General features: G+C 49.4%; 1 protein-coding gene across 3 annotated transcripts in view; it reads right to left on the bottom strand.

Moving 5' to 3' along the window:
* Positions 1-20478, bottom strand: part of ZZEF1 (zinc finger ZZ-type and EF-hand domain containing 1) — a 3309810-nt gene that overhangs the window by 1702735 nt on the left and 1586597 nt on the right. For all 3 annotated transcript variants that reach the window (XM_069614719.1, XM_069614718.1, XM_069614717.1), the window contains exon 27: positions 19357-19436. In XM_069614719.1, coding sequence (XP_069470820.1) covers positions 19357-19436 — 80 coding nt within the window. The remainder of the gene's footprint in view (positions 1-19356; positions 19437-20478) is intronic.

Here is a 20478-nt window from a genome sequence, read left to right on the forward strand (position 1 = left end):
CAAAGAGTCGAGGTGCGCTGAGATTCCCGAAGCGAACACGTTCGCAGAAAAAACGGAACTGAGGCTACAGGCGTCGTGCTTCCTACTTATAACATCCAGTGACGTTGGCCTTTGGAGGAGGTCCTCGAGGGCGGTGTATCAACGTCATCGACGCAGGAGCCGAAGATTTTCCAAAGCAGCACAGCTGTGGTGATTACTGTCATAGATATGGAATAGGTCGGAGGACCCAATCCCCTCGAAATGTCTATTATGCAATAACTCATTACAAACTACCTACACTAACATGTTTTCTTTTCTTTTATCACAGAGATTGAAGAAACAATGTCTGCTCCAACTACCCATGTCATGAACAAAGTACTTACTACCACAACAAATCAGTAAGTATATAATGATTGGACTCACAAACACTGCAACATAACACACCCATGCAAACGAACACCTGACCAATAAATACAACCCAAAATGCCTAGAGTCTTGAATACCAACATTCTGAACACAATCCAACAAACCAACTACCACACATCATGTCACTATCCCATAAACACTATTACACTACTGCCAATCAGTACACAAACTTTTGAAAACATATCCCCTAATCAGGCCACATACCACAGTCAAAATCTTTGCTTGCATGGGTGTGCTATGCTGCGGTGGTTATGGCCAGGGCCTAGAGTCTTGGGTGCATGGCCCCACACCCAAGCAAGCAAACACCTGCCAAATGACCACAACCCAAAAACATAACACAACCACCTCAAAACCTATCCACTTCAATTGACATTCTGAAACAATAATTATAGGCAATGCACAAACTCTTCAATACATACCCTCTTCACCCAATGCTCTACTAACTACCCAAAACCAACATCAGAGTATAGTAAAATACCCAGTAGTGAGCCCAGTGTTTGATATGTCCGGACAACCGCGGTGACCGCGGACAGCACAAACATCACGGCCTTCTCCCATTTAAACAAATACAGCATGTGACCCATCTCTCTCTCCCCGACCCTTTCCAGCCACTCCTACACACCAACACACTCCCCAAAATTAGATTTATGCTCAGTTCCACGCTGCGCTGTCCACAGATGTCAGCAGATCCAAAATGGCAGGCACATCGAGAGAATGTGACGCACCTTACGCTTCACTCCAACCAATCAGTGAACAGGTCATCTGTCCCCGGACATGACATAGGTCGATTGGCCAATCGGTGTCCTGTCCGCAGAGTGAACAGGGAAATGTGTCCGCGGAGCAGACATAGATATCACTAATTTGTTGAGACCTACTCTTTGGTCGTTGCTGCTCCTGCTGCACATTTGGTGAAAATCCATCCAGCGGTTTGGGCTGTAGGCGTGAGCAAAGTATTTTCTCCATTCAGTCTATGGGAAAAAAATAAATTTTAGGACCCCCCCTATAACTTTGCCCCCTTCCCCCCTCTTTGACCAGACCTCACCAAACTTTGCATAAAAATTCGGAGTGGGCCATATACATATTTTGCAAAGTTTGGTGAGGATTTGTCAAGGTCTTTCTGTGACATGCATCTGCTTAGAGCCACATGCTTTGCACAGTCTGCCATCTAGTGGTTGGTGCAGATTATTATATCTTGGTTTTTCAAAATCAAAAATAGGCGTCTACAGGGTCGTACCTGCAACACTATCCCTACCCTACCCTACCCTACTTGTGTGGGTACCCATTATCCTTTCACGCATCGATGTCCTCAGATTGATTGTTTGCCAACATGGTGTGAGAAACTAGGTTTGTACGTGAAGTTAGTATAGATTTGTTTCTGCTGATACTCTTGCTCCCTTCTGGGTAGGATGGGTGGGAGTATATGATTCTAAGGAGCTACAAGCTCTAGCTGCAGAAAGATGATTACTGGTATGCATGACTCATTTAAATTTTGCATCGAATTCAAACAATTCAAGCGCAAAATACATTTGTAACAGTATGTCGCTAACAATTCCCTCGATATTGTCCCCAATAAACCGGGATATGCACTCCTTTGGAATTCATGCCCGCCAATGCAAGCCAAAGTACAAAGGAATTGGTGTTCAAGAGGGGAGTACTAGCAGATTTCAAACAATTGGAAAAACGCAAAAAAAGGAAGTTCAAGCATAAATCAAAGAAAGATAAAAAGAAAGAGAAACCATTATTAACTTGGCTACTAACGAAAACATTATTATCCGTAAGGCGGACAAAGGTGGAGGGATGGCAATACTAGACAGAAGCGGTTACATTGATGAATGCATGCGCCAATTGAATGATGAAATGTGTTACAAAAAACTGGATGAAGACCCAGCAGTAAGATTAAAGGGGCTGATAAAGAACCAAGTGGAAAAATAATTACATAAGAGATGGATATGCAAACAAGAGGCAGGGTTTCCTATTAACAAAAAACAGAGAATTCCCCAATCCTATATCCATAAATGCCTCTCAAAGCCCCCAGGCAGACCCACTGTATCCGGCATTAGCTCAGTCCTAGAAAAGTTCTCTAAGTTTGCTGATGTACAGCTTAGACCTTTTGTGACTGAGATGAAATCTTATGAACAAGACACAATGGCAGCCATCCAGCCAGTTGAAGGCCTAGAGTTTGACTCCACCCACGAGGGACTTGAGTCTTGACATCACCTCATTGTATGCAAAACAAAAGAGGTGATGGCTGGAAGGTGTGTAATTAATCCTAACCACTGGCACTGCTCTGGGCCTCCAGGCCATCGTTCTTTGCCTGCCAAGCCATTACCAAAGGGGAAAGACCATATGCAAATCAGGCTTGGTTCCACCCCGAAAGTGGCAGTCCAGCCCAACCTGCTTGGTCACATCCCTTCTGCACGGGACCACAAGCATCCCCAAGCATGTTTCAGCCTTGTTGGGCCTCATCAGTGAGGAGTGGCTTGGGTTTCTAGACCCAGCAGGCACGGGACCCACAGCTGGGCATACCAGTCCCACTTGGGGTGACTTACGCAAAACAAAAGAGGTGATGGCTGAAGGTTTGGAATTAATCCTAACTAATGGCATTTCGCGGGGCCTCCAATCCATTACAAAAGGGGAAAGACCATATGCAAATAAGGCTTGGTCCCACCCCTAAAGCGGCAGTTAAGCCCAAACTGCTTGGTCACATCCCTTCTGCAGACGTTCTAAAGATAACAAGTATGGTTCCTTTAAGTCTCAGGGTTCCCTTCCCCAAAACGTCAATTCTGCCATTTACACGTGTTACAATCTTTCCAAAGAAAAGAGTCCTAACAAAACACCAGGTCAACCCAACTTCCTTTCTGGGCCAGTTCGTATATGCAGTGGTTTCCTTGGGCTGTTGCATAGTGTCCTTATATTTCATCACGTAGGGCTTTCTGGTCTAGGCGCAGTTCGGTCCACCCATTACAGGTTGCGCAACCAGTGGCGAACGCGAACACGCGAACAACAACATCCTCCTCCTCCTCCTCCTCTCCCTCTCCCTCTCCAACCAACCTCCCCCCTGCGCGCTCCTGTGTACTAAGTCACCTTCTCTTTGGTCCTTTTCTCTTTGGTTTCGAATTCAATGAGCATTTAATTATTCAAAGTTAAGTTTGTACATTACGGACCGGTGTTCCCTCACGTTCCTGTTGGAGCGCCACAGAGCCCACTGCCCTGCCGACACTCACCAGTCTACTGTGCTTTACCGGCATGAGCCCAGCTTGCCTGACTTGTGCCTCTCTCCGTACACAAGCAACTTTGGTGCCTCTGTCAGCACGCGGGTAGCGTCCTCTCTGCTCTGGCTCAATGGCAGCTCCTGCTGCTCTCTTTGGGGTAGGAGGGCTCCCTGGCTTGGGAAAATCACACGTCCCACCTACATCTGATAATCCAAGTCCACTGGGTTCATTGCAGGCATCCTGGTTCGAGCGGCTCCAGTCCCACCATGGCTGCCTCCTCGGACACTGCTCACCACGACACGCTCCTCCTCCCTTTCTCTGTCCGAATGATCTCCATTTATACACCTACAGATCCTGACAGGCTGCAGGTGTGGATATCCAATTAGCCCTGCCAGACCACAATCAAAAGGGACATGCCTGACCCTCACAACTCTCATTAGGCATCTTCCTCGTCCCAGTCCCAAAGTAGTGAAAAGGTGTACTTGTCACTGCTCTTAGCAGCCTCTTCTTCGTCCCAGTATTGTCAAATGTTACATGTGGACAGTTGAGGGGAACTGGCTTATGATAGCTGTTAGGGAGAATTCTCTTATAAGGCTAATTTCCCAAACCTAGTGAGTCCCCCAGCAGCTTTGCTGGATTTTTGGGGTTGTTTTTTTTTTGTCCTGCTAAGAGTGAGACTCTTTTCCTCCCACTCTTAGGCATGATTTGAGGTATGTCGCTCTCTTTTCGTGTGCTTATGGGCTATGGGGTCTTTTATTCCATAGGGTATCATCTGTTTTTAGTGTATGTGTTACACAGCACCCTCAGTGCAGTAACACAGGGGTGTCATAGTGACCCCCAAACATAGACTCCATACCCTGGGACGGACTACTGTCTCCCAGGGCATGTAAAGTCCAAAATTGTGAACAGAACCAGTACAAACCATCATAGTGTGGAAGTACTGGAAGGGGTTAATTAGATTGCCCCTTGGTCTCTTTTCAAGGGGGCTCTGTCCAGTCCCCCCTTGTCGAGTTTCTGGCTGGTGGCAGTGGTTACCACGCAAAATATTCCACCAGAATATTTCCTATGGGATTTTCCCATCGATTTTAAACGCACCACTTTTTGGTGCAATGTTAAAGATACCGCCGGTTTATTTATTTAATATTAAATCACCGTTGGGTCTTTTTGCCAGAACTCTTTTCTAAAATGGCGTTCGTGTCGGTCTCTGTAACTCCAACCAAGGTCGGGCCCTTTGTTCCACTTTTTGGCGGGCTTCTCCACAGAAGCCCTCCAACTGGTGCCACTCTGTCTGGGTTCCACAGGATGTGTGGGTGGGGGAATCAGCAACCTGGACTGCGTTGCCTTAGCAACGCAAGTCGCACTCTGTTCTGATTGGCCCAGTGGTGAGCCGCCCGGCTCACCACTTAGCATGTATGAGTGACAGATAGGCTGTTGAATGGGGTTTTTTCTGCATAAAAGCAGGGCTTTTGGGACTGGAACTTCAGAAGTCGCCACAGGACCCAGGAAATCCAAAGAGGGAAGAAGCTGAGCCATCTGCAACGACGACACCACCAGTGGAGCCCTGCTGAAACAACCTCACCACTTTCCTGATGACAAGAGGAGATCTTCTGCTGGAAGAGTCTTCTCCCTCTGAGCTGGAGGGATCAACCAGTTCGCCATTTCGCCTTCCAGGACGTCTCTTGGTCGAATCGCCCGTGCCAGGCACCCCGGCGGCCGGATAGACAAGTTTCACCACTGTGACCGCGAATACCAGGAACGCACCTTTTAACCGATGAACTCCGCGGCTGGTTTCTTCCCTGGGCAGTGCAACGACTCCACGTTTCCTCCTTGACAAGATCCTCTCTTCCCCTGGTCGAAACCACAAACTGCACCCGCTGCCAGGAACAACTGCCACCGCTGGAGCTTCCTCACTCTTAAAGGTACTGTGTTCCACCTGGCCTCCCTTTCTTCGTATTGCTAAAGGTGACCCTTAAATCCTTGGCTTTCCAACTGGGTTGGCCCCCAGACCTTCTAACTTTGTCTTTTGAATCACCCCAACCTTTTTTGAACATTTCTACAAAGGCTTGAATGCATTTCTAAACCGTGTGATCTTGGGCACATTTCTCCTTGCTCCATTTAAAGTGGGCCTGGCCTATGAACTTTGGCTCTACAGTATACTCTGCCTTCAGTATCTTGTTTTTGTCTCTTAAAAGTGTTGAGAACTGTTTTATTTTTATGACCTGCCTTTTTCTCTCCCTTTAACTTAATTATTGGAGTGCCATCTAAGTTATGCGCTCACCCCTGTTTTGACAAAAAGTGGTGTTTTGACTTAGACTTGTCTAGTAATTGCTAAGGGAATGCCTAACAATAGCCCATGAAAGTTGGGGAGGGTTAGGTTGGTTGTCAATAGGTAACGGGGGATACCATGTCTCACCGAGGGCACCCCCTCCCAATCCCCAAGGACACTCCACCCAGGTGATCCTCCCTTGCTTCTCTGCCCTCAGGGTCAGGATCCAATAGTGATGGCCTTTCCCCAGCCACCTGCGCAGATGGTCGCAGGGGAGTAGGAGTGAGAGTGAGAATACCCTCAGGCTTCTCACAGTATGCAGATAAGAACCTGTCCAAACAGAGAAGAGGAGTTTGGAAACTTTACATTGATGATGTGTTCGTTGCTTGGTCGGGAAGTAATGAGGAAGAAATAAATGAATTTTTGGACAGGCTTATTTCTCAAGACAGATACCAGCAGTTTACAGGGACCTACAAAAGCTACACAATGGATTTTTTGATATAGCCATGTATGCCAATTTACAGACAGAAACCTTAGCTGTGAAACCATTCCATACAAAAAGGGATAAGAATTCTCTATTGCAGTGTAAAAGTTTCTATCCACGACATATAAGGGATCATTTTCCATTTGGGTAATTTAAAAGACTGAGACGCAACAGCTCTTTAAATACAGATTTTTAGCAAGAGGCAGAACAGTTTGAAAAAGAAATTGCTACAACAAGGCTACCCCCAACGCCTGGTAAGCAAGGACTAAGAGCAATAATAGAGCCGCTATACTTGAATATGCTTGCAAGAAGGCTAACAGCTCAGAAAAGCTGGTATTTGTCAGCACGTTTTCCGATCCCTCTAACCCAATTAAAAAAAAAAGTATCACTAAAAACTGTGATAGGCGCACAGGTGATGCCCTTTATCCCCTGGTGTAGCCCACAAATTAGATATATGGCGGTCAGTGCATCCCGGCAATGTTCCATTAACCCTGCCTCCGATCTCAATGGGAGGTGAGTTGCTGAACGGTGGGCTGCTGACTGATGCAATGGCCTTAGTGGTACTGCCAATGCTTTTAATGCCCCTGCTGTCCAAAGAACTGCCAAGGAAGTGATTTATCTCCTATATCAATTTGTAGGCATCATTTGTGAGCTTGATAGGGCTTTGTGCGTGTACCTTAAGATTCCCTTGGTTCAGGGCTATTGAGGCAGTTCCCCCAATTTGCGTCTGAGAATTAATATTTTCCTCTTTGACTTAACCGACATGTCATACCGAGTTTTGTGGTTATGACCCAGGGGGAGGAGCTATGTCCCCCATGACCTCCAAAACCTCTTTGTCAGAAGTTAAATCCGCCAGTCCAGTGCAAGTAAAACAAGACATGGATGAACTGAAGCATGTGGGGGCCAGAAGGTACTCACAGTTCGAATACAGTTCACGCAGACCGCCACTTTGTCACAACACTTCACCTTGTTGGGCGGATGCAGGCACAGCGTCAGATGTGATAACAGTAGCAAGCTTCTCTCCAGGGACTTCACGCACCAGGTGGTATTTTGAAATATACTCTCCCGCGGGCACCTAACACCCTGTGAGTGACCAACACCCCCTGCAGCATCGTCTCCACAGGCTTTGCCCTGCAGGCAGTGCTGCAGGTGTTTAAAGTCCAAATCCCAAAAGGGGGCGTGGCCAGACGAGCAGGGTCCTCGTGGGAAGAGAACAGAAAACTTCCCAGTGGGTGCCCAACCAAATTCAATTCCAATCCAAGGCAGGAACAAAAAACTGGCAAAGGGGAATGTCATTGGCCGGTAGGTTCTCAGCTACACTTGAAATGACACCTTACATAACCAAAGTATACTTGGCCAGGGCACATGTAGGATTAACAGACCGCAGGCCCAGGCTACCAGAGGTGAAAACCTTGCGCCCCATATCATTAAGCATCTTGTGCTTCCTTTCAGGGTGCAAAATATTGTACGGATGTGCTCTTTGTAAGGCAAGCATGGTATCAACAGTAAGACAGACACAATTGACCACAGTTCAAGGGTGTTTATTGAACTTTCACAGGGTGAGATAAACACCTATCTAAACCCAAATCTACAGATGGGAGCAAGCTACAGCCATCAAAAAATAATGCAGTCCTAGTGGAGTCTTGTCAAATTAAAAAGGGTCTATACTCAAAAACATATTGCCAATCCTTCCCACTAATTTATAAAATAAGTTGGGGTGATGTTCATGAAAAAGAAAGAAGGGTTCACAAAATGATAAGTCAGGATGTTCTGGCCGTTGGCCTCCCTTCACCACGTTTTCAGCATGGGACAAGGCGATTCACTTGAGCAAAGCACACACTCTGGCTTCTGCGGCACGAGGATACAGTTCCACTTTCACAGTTCAAGACTTTGTGTCCAAGCCTCGACTTCTTGCAAGTCTCTTGACTCAGAGGGCCTGGTATACAAAAACAACACGAAAACTTTATTGTCCTTTTCCAGGACTCGATTTGGTTGTTCACCCTGGATCCGCCTCTTCCGGGCTCATATCCCTTTCTTTTGGTCAAATAGTCTCCCCTGAGCCAGGCTCAGACCAATTGTGATGTACTTTAAACTATCTTAGACTTTCAACTGTGCACAGGATTTATCAAGACCAGTTGCACGACCATTTCAATCTCAATATTCCTTTTTCTCACACTCAGTATCAGTTGGATACCTGAGACCTTCGAAAGAGTGCCATGTGGTGCCAGATCACTCTGTATATGGTATCTTGGGTTGCCTCCCAATGTTCAATTACTTCTTTGCTTCCAATTATACTTGCGTCGCTCATCACCTTTGCCTCACACACTGTTCTTTTAATACAAAGTTGTTGCTTGCAACCTTGGTTCAAAACACGAGCTAGCTTGGTATCAGTCTTTCCGACTCACTGGCTGTGCTGTCTTCTCTAACACAGCTTTGTTGTAGGAGCCAAGGACAGTACCACGGTGGCAATCGCTCCACCTCGCCTTGGTTATCGACACGGAGAGCCCTGGTTGCCTCTGATACACTGTACAGGTTTGATCAGCCTTTGTTCCTTGTCTTCGGTTTCTTACTTTCCAAGGCTCATGAAGGTAACAGTCTTTAGAGGTCAAGGATACTTCCCTCCCTGCAACCCTCTCTGGTCTTGCCGTCTTTCTCCTTGTATTAAACTGCCATCTTCGTGTGGTTTGCCTTGCTCCCAGTGTGCTTTCGTGTGTGTGCTTTCGTGTGTGTGTGCATATATATATATATATATGTATATGTATATATATATATATATAATTGCCTGTCCATGGTGTTGGGACATCTCAGGTATATAGCTCTGGTGTTAGTCCGTTGTCGCTCAGTGAACTGTCGGTGAGGAAGAGTGTGTCGGGAAAAGGGGGGGTGGATAAATTCCATTGTGATCATCTTTTGGAAAGAAGCATGAGACCTACCAGGTCTGGGCGCTTGGAAGAATACCAATCTCCGGGCAGGTGTCCAATCTGGTGCCCCCTTGATGTTTCTGACAACAGGTTAGCAAGACCTTCCTTCTTACTGGAGAATTCCTCAGGGAAGTTATCAGCGTCGCCGGAATACATACGTTCAAACCCTAAGAGGACAGCATCCCCTTCATAGTCAAACACTTCATAGATCTTCAACAAATACTGTCCTGAAAAGAGGATCATATTCTGAGGACACGCTGATGTCGGTGCAAAGATGAGTCTGGTCGGCACTGTAGCGTCAATGACTGAAGGTGTAGTAGACAGGCAGAACCAGAACCGGGCCCGGAGGCATGTGGTTGCAGTCCACAAAGACAACTTTGTCAGCAAAGACAACTTTGTCAGCTTCATAAAGTATGGTGGCACATGAGGGGTCAAAGCCACCGGGGCATAGGCAAAGATGTCCAACATCTATATCCCGAATCTGTCCCATTCCTCATCATGAGAGGATGTAGTGGGAAACAGTACCTGCATAGGTGGCGAGTCCTTGGAGGTGTCCCTGGAGGAAGAGTGATGACTCCTCTTCTGACTCAACTGGCAGGAGGAGGAAAAAGTATGCCTAGGAGAGCCGCTGGAAGATTAAGCATTACCTCTTCCTTTGGTGCTACTCCTTCAAAGAAAAACAACAAGAACAAAGACGGTTATATTGCCCATGTGACAATTCTACCGTGCAAGTGCATGACAAGGGGATAAGTGCAAGGGGGGTAGAGGGAGAAGTGCAACAGTGGTGGAAACCCCATGAGTGGGGGTGTGACAGTGCTATTCAGGCCAAGGTGCCAAGTGTCAGGTGGGGAGTGCAGTGGACGGAGGACTGGGTTTGGATAGTCTGGGGAAGGGGGCCGAAGGCAAGTGCTGGCAAAGGATGCTGGGAGAGACAGGTAGAGGGGTGCTCTGGTCCCTGTATGACTGAGGGGACCAGGCCCGAGTCGCAGCGGCAGGTGGAGAATTTAGCAAGGGAGAGGGAAGGAAGAGGAAAAAAGGAAGTTCTGAAGAAGTTTCCAAGAAGATCTGGCTCAAGTCTAAGTGGGGGTGGGGGGGCTGTTCCATAGGGTGGCACTAGCCGAGGAGAGGGATCTACCTCCTGACTCCCTGCTTGGAGAAACCTTTGACCTGCAGAGAGTTTGCGCCAGGAGACCGAAGGATTCTGGCTGTGCTGTATATCGGGAGGGAAAGCTAGAGGTAGAGCGGTCCCAGGCCCTAGAAAGCCTTGTGGATGATGCAAAGGGTTTTGAATTTGATTCTTGCAGTCACCGGAAGTCAGAGGAGAGATTTTACGGCTGGAGAGATGCAGTCTCTGGTCTTGAGGCCAAGGATAAGTCTTGCAGTCCTATTCTGGATTAGTTGGAGGGGGCAAAGTGAGGAAAGAGGAGGGTAGAGCTAGAGGCTGTTGCAGTAGTCAAGCCTAGAGAGAAGCAGGGCTCTGAAGACATTGAGCTTCTGGGGGAAGGTGAGGAAATGTTGATTGCCCCTGAGGAGATGAACTTGAAAGTTGGACTTCTTGGCAAGTCTGTGATGTGTGGAGAGAAGGAGAGAGAGGAGTCAAAGATGATCCCAAGGTTTTTTGCCTCACAAGTGGGTGAGGGGAGGGGACCGAAGGAGTCTGGCCAGAGAGTGAGGGGAAACTAGGAGCAGGCGTCCCGATGAGAAGGATCTCTTTCTTGCTGGCGATGTGGCAGAGAACCATGCCTGAACAGCAGTCAGTCAGTCGGTATGAGCCAGGAAGAGGAGGGCGAGGAGGTAGGGGAAGGCATCCGGAAAGAGAGCTGTGTGTCATCCGCGTAACACTGGAAGTGACGAGAGTAAGTGGAGATCAAGTGGGCCAGAGGGTCCAGGTAGATGTGGTGATAGGATAGAACCCTGAGGGTTGCCACAGGTAGAGAGTTTTTGTATGATGTGGGGAAGAGAAAAGGACCCATTTGAACTTGGGAGGGTTTGTTAGAGAGGAAAGAGGTAAGCCACACCAGTGCCCTGTCTGTGATGCCTAGGGTATCACAGAGACTGTTTATGAGGATAGAGTGGTTGATGGTGTCAAAAGCAGAGGAGAGATCGAGGATGATCCGAACTGAAGGATAGAGAGTAGGTCTTTTCGGGTATTCAGGAGACACGTTTCAGTGCCTCTGGCTGCCTGGAAACCAGACTGGTGGTCATGGAAGAGGTCAACCATTTTGGTGTGGAGGGTCAGTTGGGGGATGATCAGCTTCTTCATGAGTATGGCCAAGAAAGGGTCGATGGCGCGATGCAGTAGGCAGTAGACGTGTGCCTTCGGAGCTCCCGCTGGCACGGCCTAACATCCTGCTACAGACGACCACCTGGAAATATCTGGTGACCCCCAAAGCAAGACCCACGGTGCCTGACACCCATGGGCACATCTGGGGCGAATCCCGGCCCGAAACGCGCAGGGGCTTTGGGAGCAGGAGCGAGGGAAAGTTACGCCGGTGCGGTTCGAGGACGAACCAAGATGGCCGCCGGACCATCGGGCGCGCTCTGAGCGGGGAGCGGACCACCCACACATCCAGCGTCGACCGCATCGAAGACAGAGCTCCGGTGCACTAGTGGGAGCCGTGGGCGAGGCTCCTGGAGGAATCTGAGAGGAGGAATCGCCCGCCCTGCTCCGCCCGGACGAGGAGGGACGGGCGCGAACAACAGAGCGCCGCTAAGGAGACCCGTGCGCTGCGGAGGCGGCCCCGCCGGTGAGTGCCTGCTGCTGAGCACCACACCCGGAGCCGGGAACCCTGGGGCCCGGCCTCACCTTGGCCCCCCCCCGCGAGTGACCACTTTGGGGGCTGTTGGACCACTGAAAGTAACTGGCGGTGGAGCTTACTCCCCCGAGGCTTCTCTCCCCCCTCACCACTACAGATACTCCGAGGTACTGGAGATAACGCTAAGGGGGGAAGTGGCCCTGGTGCGTGCCACTGTACAACGCCTGGAGAAGCGCCGGCACCCCCCCTTTCTCCGCCCTGACTATCACTTGTGTCGGGGGGGCAGGGGTGTCCCGCCCTTGGGGGTGCGGACACTGGGGCTCCAAAAACAAGATTTGGCGGCACGCCGGCGCGCAGACTCCAACGGTGCGCGGACACCCCCGGCACATTACAGCAAAATCCCCAGCGTCTGTGGCTGGGCCTACACACCCACTAACACGGGCTCACCATCCGGCTCTGTGCCCTCCTTTTCCCTGCCGGCTGGAGGGGGGGTGCCTAAACCCACAGGACGTGGGCAACGCTTACTGACCTGTGCGACACTCTGGTGAGGCTGGGCCAGTGTGTAACAGGACAGTACCCAAGATACAAGAGGGCGCCTGAGGGGCCCGGCAGCGGCCATGGGGAAGGACAAAACTAGAACTAGGATTCCCGCTAGTCGATGGAGCAGAAGATGGACAGAATTAGCCTGGATGTGTTCCTCCTCCAACACGACCTGCAGAAACTGTCGGCACGAACGGGTGAGGCGGAACAGCGTATTTCCAACACGGAGGATGGGTTGCACGTAGTGCAACAACAACTTCAAGGAGTCTCTGCCAAACTTAAAACTCTGGAAGCCAGAGTCGAGGAAGGGGAAGGCAGGTCCAGGCGCAATAACATTCGAATTCTCGGTATCCCTGAGAAGGCCGAGGGCCCCTGTATGGAGTTTTTCTTGGAGCAGTGGCTGATGGACCTCCTCGACCAGCGATCCTTTTCCAAATTCTTCTCTATAGAGAGGGCACACCGAATGCCCACTGGCAGACCAGTGCCTGGTGTTCCGCCGCGCACAGTGATAGCAAGGCTATTAAACTATCGGGACCAAGACACGCTGCTGAACCTTGCACGAACCAAGGGTACGACCACCTTTAATGGGTCCAAGATAGCCTTCTTCCCGGACTATACGCGGGAGGTCCAGAAGGCAAGGCAATCCTTTGAAAGACTTAAAAGACAGCTCCAAGCGATGGGAGTCAAGAACGGCCTGCTCTTCCCGGCCCAGCTGAAAATATATCACAAGGGCACAACGGTCCACTTCAACGACCCGAAGGAGGCCTGGCGATGAGCAGAGCAACACATTGAGGGGGACTGGTCGGCGCCCCGAACCAACAGGGGCAGAAATCCTAGACCGCCGCCGGACCATCCTCTGGAGCCAGACCAGCCACCCTCACCGAACCAGCCGGCGGAGGCCGGAGATTGAACATGGCTGTTTCTTGCGGATGGGTCTGGTCCCACGAGCAGGGGCACGACCAAACTGTTGCTACAGAAGGTGCAGGTGTGCCACAAAGCTATTGTAAGTCGTCTATGTCATTAATAATGTGGTTTGCAGGGGCATATCTCCATCGCACCTGGTAAAGGCAACAGGGCCCCCCCCCTCCAATTTCTAATCTCTTTAGCTTTAATGTGAACAAGGGTTTGTAAGGCTGACACCTTACACTTGTTGAGGGTCAACGATGTTGGGGCTACAGGTACTTCGTGTTGGGGTGGAGTATGGGGAGGGGGAGGGAATGGAAAGTTCTAATGAGTTCTTTGTTACCCTAGGAGCAATGCGTCCTTGCGGGCTCCGAAGTATGTTGAGGTTCAGGGTAGGACAAGGCTACAGATGGTCCAGGCAGCACAATACTCGGCACTTCAGACACACACCGCAATACATCACCATTGGCAGAGACACCTTCCTCGTAAAACACCTGCCCAACTATTTACCCCAATCTATGGATGGCACCCTCACAACCCCAGTCGATACCGACTGAACGTCCCAAGTCTCTCAAGGTGCTCACCTGGAATGTAAACGGGATGGGCTCTGCGATCAAGAGGCGCTTGATTAAGCAAATACTCAGTAGACACTCCCCCGACGTGGCCCTGCTATCCGAAACACCTAGCGGGCTCGAACTGTTCTTACTTCCAACATACTAACTACAGGGCTGCTTTCCATGCGGGATACACGATGGGATCCAGGGGTACTCTCATTCTCACACACAAACGTGTTCCTTTCACCCTCCAATGCTCAGAACAAGACCCGCGAGGCCGTTACGTACTGATCCTTGGTACGCTGTGGAACGAGAAGGTCGCCTTCGTCTCGGTGTGTACTCCCCGCCCGGACTGGGGCAGGAGCTACTGGACAAATTGACTGCCCTCATAGGTAAACACCAACCTGACAGGCTGTTTCTGGGGGGAGACTTTAATGATGTCATGTGCAATTCCACGACCGTACACATCTCAGACAACGCAACCCGGACACCCCCACGAAACTATCTAACTTTGCGTCCGCCTTGGGTTTGGGTGATGTATGGTGAGAGTTGCACCCGGACGCTAGGGGGTACTCCTTCCACTCTGGTGCCCACGGCTCCCTTTCCAGGATCGACTATCTTTTTGTCACACACACGGGTCTCTATAGGGCACTTGCGGCGGATTTCCTTCCCCGGGGCATCTCAGACCATTCGCCTCTACTCGTGGAGATTGGCGCACAAGGCGCTTCCCCCTCTAGGACATGGAGACAAAACACTTACTATCTGGGTTTCCCTGAGATTGTTGACCACCTCACTGAAGTCTCTACCGAGTACTTCGAAATTAACGATAACGGAGAACAAGATCCAGTGGTGATCTGGGAGGCCTATAAGACCGTTTTGCAGGTGCCTTAATCTCCTGGGTGGCAAATAGAAGGCGGGAGAGACTCCAAAATATAACGAAGGCGGAGGACGAACTGGCCCAATGGGAGAACGAGCACATCCTTGACCCATCCCCGCAGACCCAGCTCTCCCTTAAACGTGCCACTGAGCGGCTCCGAAACCTCTTATTAGACAATGCCAAACAAGCCCACTGGGACTCCAGAGCCAGAATTTATGAGCATGGGGACAAGGCTGGTCGATTGCTGGCTTGGTTGGAGAGGAGGGATGAGGGACAACTATGTGTTCGCGAGATTGTCACCCCACGGGGTGAGAGGTTCCATTCGGACACAGAGATAGCTGAAGCCTTTGCCCAATTTTATGAAGCACTTTACCGGGCTCCGACCTCGCGGCTGGACCCAACCCTCCTAAACGACACAATATTCCCAACTCTCTCAGTGCAACAAAAAGCGAGCTTGGACTCTGACCTCGGAGACCGAGGTGGCTGAAGCACTAGCCCAACTACAGACCGGGAAAACGCCTGGCCCGAACGGGTTCCCAGTCGAAACATGGCAGAAGTTAGGGGGGAGACAACATAGCATCTTCCCTCCATAAAATGTTACTGACGGCCCGGGAACGAGGCGCTCTCCCGCAAGACCTGTGTAAGGCTACCATCGTAGTCATCCCAAAACCTGACAAACCCCAGGAGCAGTGTGCCTCCTATAGGCCAATCTCGCTAATCAATGGCGAGGCTAAGGTCCTCGCCAAGGTCCTGGCCAACAGGTTACAACCGGTGGCTGATACCCTAATACACCCGGCCAATGTGGCTTTATGCCACACAAATCGACCCGGATGAATTTGCGCCGACTTCACTTAGCGTTAGAGAGGGCCCCTACCGTTGACAATCCGCTTGCCCTTCTAGCAATCGACTTCGAGAAGGCTTTCGACTCGGTCCGATGGGATGGCCTCTGGGAGATCATGGCACGGATGGGCTTTGGGGAGGGGTTCCTGGGATGGGTGAAGCTGCTGTACACAAACATCTGGGCGGAAGTCAAGGTGAACGGGTGGACCTCTCGCTCCTTCCGATTGGGCAGGGGTACAAAGCAGGGATGCCCCCTCTCCCCCCTTCTCTTCGCTCTGGCGATAGAGCCATTGGCCATATGGCTTCGCCAGAGCACATCCTGGGTGGGATTCAAATGGCCAGAGGGTCACGAAGATCGGATATCCCTATACGCTGACAACCTCCTGATATACCTGGGAGAGCATACACGAACCTGCCCCATAGCGAACCAGATTCTTGTCCAGTACGGGGAATTTAGCGGTCTAAGGATCAACTGGAAGAAATCTGTTTTCTTCCCGGTGAAGGGAGGGGGACAGCCAGACCCACGGGAATGCCCATACCAAATAGAACAACTTGGCTTCCGATATCTTGGGATCTGGATAACAACGGATCTAACTAGTTATAGCAGGCACAATCTCAAACCAATCCTGGACCGATTCTCTAACGACGTACAACACTGGAAGCTTCTCCCCCTGACCCTCATGGGCAGAGCCGCTCTCTTCAAAATGTTGGCTCTCCCGCGATTCCTCTACGTCCTTCAAAATGCCCCTTTGCAGATCTTGGGGGCTGAATTTGGCCGGGTGGAAACCCTCCTTAGGGAGCTCTTGTGGGGCGGATGACAGGCGCGTATAGCACTGGCCACACTTCAACGGTCGGTATGGGAGGGTGGGATCGGAGTGCCCCGCCTTCAGACCTACTATTGGGCCTCACAACTGGTGGTGATCAATGACCTACTACACTGGGACCGGGAACTACCCCATATCAAAGCCGATGTGGCTGCCATGCACGACACCGATCCAATACAGTTATTGTACCAAGCCCTCCTAGACCATCCCTACCAACAACAAGGGCACAGATTACCACCACTTGGAGGAATGTACACAAGTTTGTGGGATGGTGGAACAAGATATCAGCGGCGCAGCCCCTATGGCGAAACGCCAACCTGAGAGAAATTGCGAGGTTTGAACCTTGGCCATGCTGGGTAAGAGCTGGGATTCAGAAAGTGGGGGATGTCCTGAAAGAAGGGCATCTTGCCCCGTTTGCGGACCTACAACACAGATTTCGGCTCCCGGACACCGAGAGATACCATCATATGCAAATGTCCCACGCCCTAAGAGTCCACATAGCGACAGAAGACAACATCCCGGAGTACTCACCTATAGAACGTAACATTTTCCCTGAATATATCCCCTCCAAATGCACATCCATCCTTTATAATGCCATCACATCCTTCGCGACTCCTGAATTGACCAGTTTAAAAGCCAATTGGGAAACAGATGTAGGGGATATTGACCCTGAGGACTGGATACGGGTATTAATGCACCCACGGGAAACTGCTATCTCCTCGAAACTCAGACTGGTGCAACTTAAAATACTGCACAGAGTGTACTACCCTAGAACTGCACTGTTTGGGTGGAAGAAAGCAACAAACCCGGACTGTCTCAGGTGTGGGGATGAGGAGGGGACCTTCTTCCATATTCTGTGGTCCTGCCCCCGCATCCGAATTTTCTGGGAGGCCTGCTGTCCGGAACTGGCCCGGATACTCTCCAAAACAATAGAACTTGACCCGAAGGTCCTACTCCTGGGAGTACCAGGGGAGTACGAACTGAATAAATGGGAAGAACTGTTACTGCATACGGCGGTCGCCCTAATGAAGCGAAATATTGCACAGAAATGGGGAGTCCCGGAGTCTCCGACAATGGAGCAATGGGCGCTGGACATGGACACATGTGCTATGATCGAAAGACGGATCTATAACGCAAGAGGCTGTCCTAACAAGGCCTCTTAAATATGGGCGGCATGGGAGGAGGGAGGGCTCTGAAGGATATGGACTCGGGGGACGCTAGTTTGAACATTTACACTGTGAATTGTAGTTGTGTCCCATAAGAATGGTGATGTAAGACTTACTATTACTACTGCTGAACGGGCTGTGTCGGCCTCATTTGATGTAGCTGCCTCTTCTTTCTTTTGTTCCTCTCTTTTGGTTTTGGTTGTTTTGTCTATGTTATGACTAATTGATAAATAAAAAATGTCTTATCAAAAAAAAAGAAAGGGTCGATACTTAGCCGGACAAGAGGGTTCTGCAGATGGCTTTTTTAAGAGAGGGTACACAAGGGAGTACTTGATGTTTTGCGGGAAAAAGCCTGTGGCAGAAGAGTGGTTGTACGGGTCAGCCAAGGCAGGACTGAGAGTGTTGATGTTGCCCTTGATGGTTCTGGAGGAGCAGGGAAGCACCTGTTTAGAGGAGACTTTCATAGAGAGGACAACTCTAGAGAGGTCATCTGGTGTAATGGAGAGAGGAGGAGAGTGTGGGCGGGAGGACAGGGGGACCAAGGAGGTGAAAGAAGGAGGGGGGTGCGGGGAGGGAGCAGATGATAGAGAGGACAGGATGTCAAGGGTTTTGGAGGAAAAGTGGGAGGCCAGTGTGGAGCATAAGTTCTAGGAGGGAGAAGAGGAGAGGAGACTGTGGCAGGGTTGGCGAGTTGCTTGCAGAATTTAAAGGGTTCAGCCATGTTGTTTGTGGCTCCAGAGATGCAAGCTTGGACATGAGCTCTTTTCTTGGAGCAGATGGAAAGACAGTATTGCCTTTGGAGTAGGCGGCAGGCCAGTTTGTCAGCGGATGAGCTAGTTATTTGCCACTTCCGCTCTGCCACTTTGCACTTTCGTTTCAAATCGACTAAGTCAGAGTCATACCAAGAGTTGCATTTGGATACAGGCTTCATGCGGATCCTCATGACAGGGGAACGGATGTCCAGGGTGTTAGTGATAGAGAGATAGAGGATAGAAAAGGCAGATTCAGGGGGAAGAGTCCAAAGCAGGGGATCAGGGGATAGGGGTTGAAGGAGGAAGCAAAGGCAGCAACTGACACACGCTTCATCAGTCGAATGGCAGTGCGGTGGAGAAGACTGGGGACAGGGGAGGTGAAGGAAGGAAGAGAAGGAGGAGTGGTCAGACCAGGAGAGAGGGGTAGTGAGGGTTTGGAGTGATATCTGTTGAGATGAGGGCATCCAGGGTGTGCCCTGCAGAGTGGGCTAGACCAAAGGGGAGGATAGTGAGGGAGAGAGTGTTGTGGAGGTTGCGGAAGATAACAGAGGCCGCATCAGGGGAATCAAGATGGATGTTGAAATCCCCAAAGAAGAGAAGTGGAGAGCTATAGTAAACATTTTGGTCTAACAGTGTGGTACATGGATGTCAGCAATGATGAATCTGCTAGAGGTTAGAGCATTAGCAAAAAACAACAAAATAATTTTAACTGGAGTACCCTTTCCCACCTGGGTCTCTCAAAAGGCCTTTTTACAATGGCCAGGAAAAATACTTGGACAGAAAATCTATGATCACAACAATGAAGTATGCCACAATTATGAAGCAGTAAACAATTGTTCAATTTAACAAATCTTACCATCCATATTCTGATCCCATCTGCCAGAGAATAAACTTGTTCAAATTCATCCATTATCCCAGAATATTCCTCGCTGTTCACTGTAGGAACATGTGAAATTTTATGTCAGTTTTGGATGGAAGCTATGGGCATTAATGTAACAATGTTAAGTAAAAATTGGAGACCACCTGAGATTTGCATCGCATGTGATCTAAGCAGATTCTGCAAGCCTCAGAAACATATATATAGATATATATCAGTGAAATATTTTTGTTAAAGGGACGTTATTGTTAAGTTGCGCTACTAAAAACCTTTCAAATTCAGTGCAAAAACTTTTTTAAAGGGACTTTGTAGTTACTTTGTGATAATAACAACCTATCCATATTATGGTTACAAGTAAAACCGAAATGCCCCGGAAATTTGCCAGTTATGGAAAGCTAAGCAACTGTAAATCGCGCCACCACTGTGCACTGCAAGGTCTAACACCCATAACATCAAAGATGACATCACAAATTTCATTGACGATGTCACTGGCGAATTTCGGGGGTTTTTCGGTTTTCACATATACCGGACAGATATTATTTTCTTTAACCTCTTCCACAACGGCATATGCCCAAAGAAAATGAAACAGACTCTAAATAAACTCAACAGCCTGGATGTAAAAATAGAGCAATTGCTAAACAACTTTGCCAGCTTAAAAGATTTTGTACAAAGACATTCTGGAAAAAATAAAATACCACTGCCTCACCTGCACCTGTCCTCCTTCCTTCCCCCTTTCGCAGCTAACCATCACCACAAATTCCCTGTAAAGAGAGACGTTACGATGAGACCTCAATACCTTCCTCCCCGACGCCCAACCTGTACAAAACCCCAATTCCCCTGTATATGTCTCCATTTCTGCTCCCCCATCCCTTTCCTAATTGTGTCTATGTATGTGTAAATAAAGGATATATATATATATATATATATATATATATATATATATATATATATATATATATATATATATATATATAGAAAAAACTTGAGGCTACACTCCCCCCCCCTTTCTCCACTGTGGGATTGGGCGTGAGCGTTTTCTCTGCTGACCAGATGACTACATCTACCAGTAGCCCTTGCAGCAGATTTTTACCACCTGCACCT

This window comes from Ambystoma mexicanum, chromosome 9, assembly GCF_040938575.1.
Source record: "Ambystoma mexicanum isolate Mex_15411 chromosome 9, UKY_AmexF1_1, whole genome shotgun sequence".
Taxonomy (NCBI): domain Eukaryota; kingdom Metazoa; phylum Chordata; class Amphibia; order Caudata; family Ambystomatidae; genus Ambystoma; species Ambystoma mexicanum.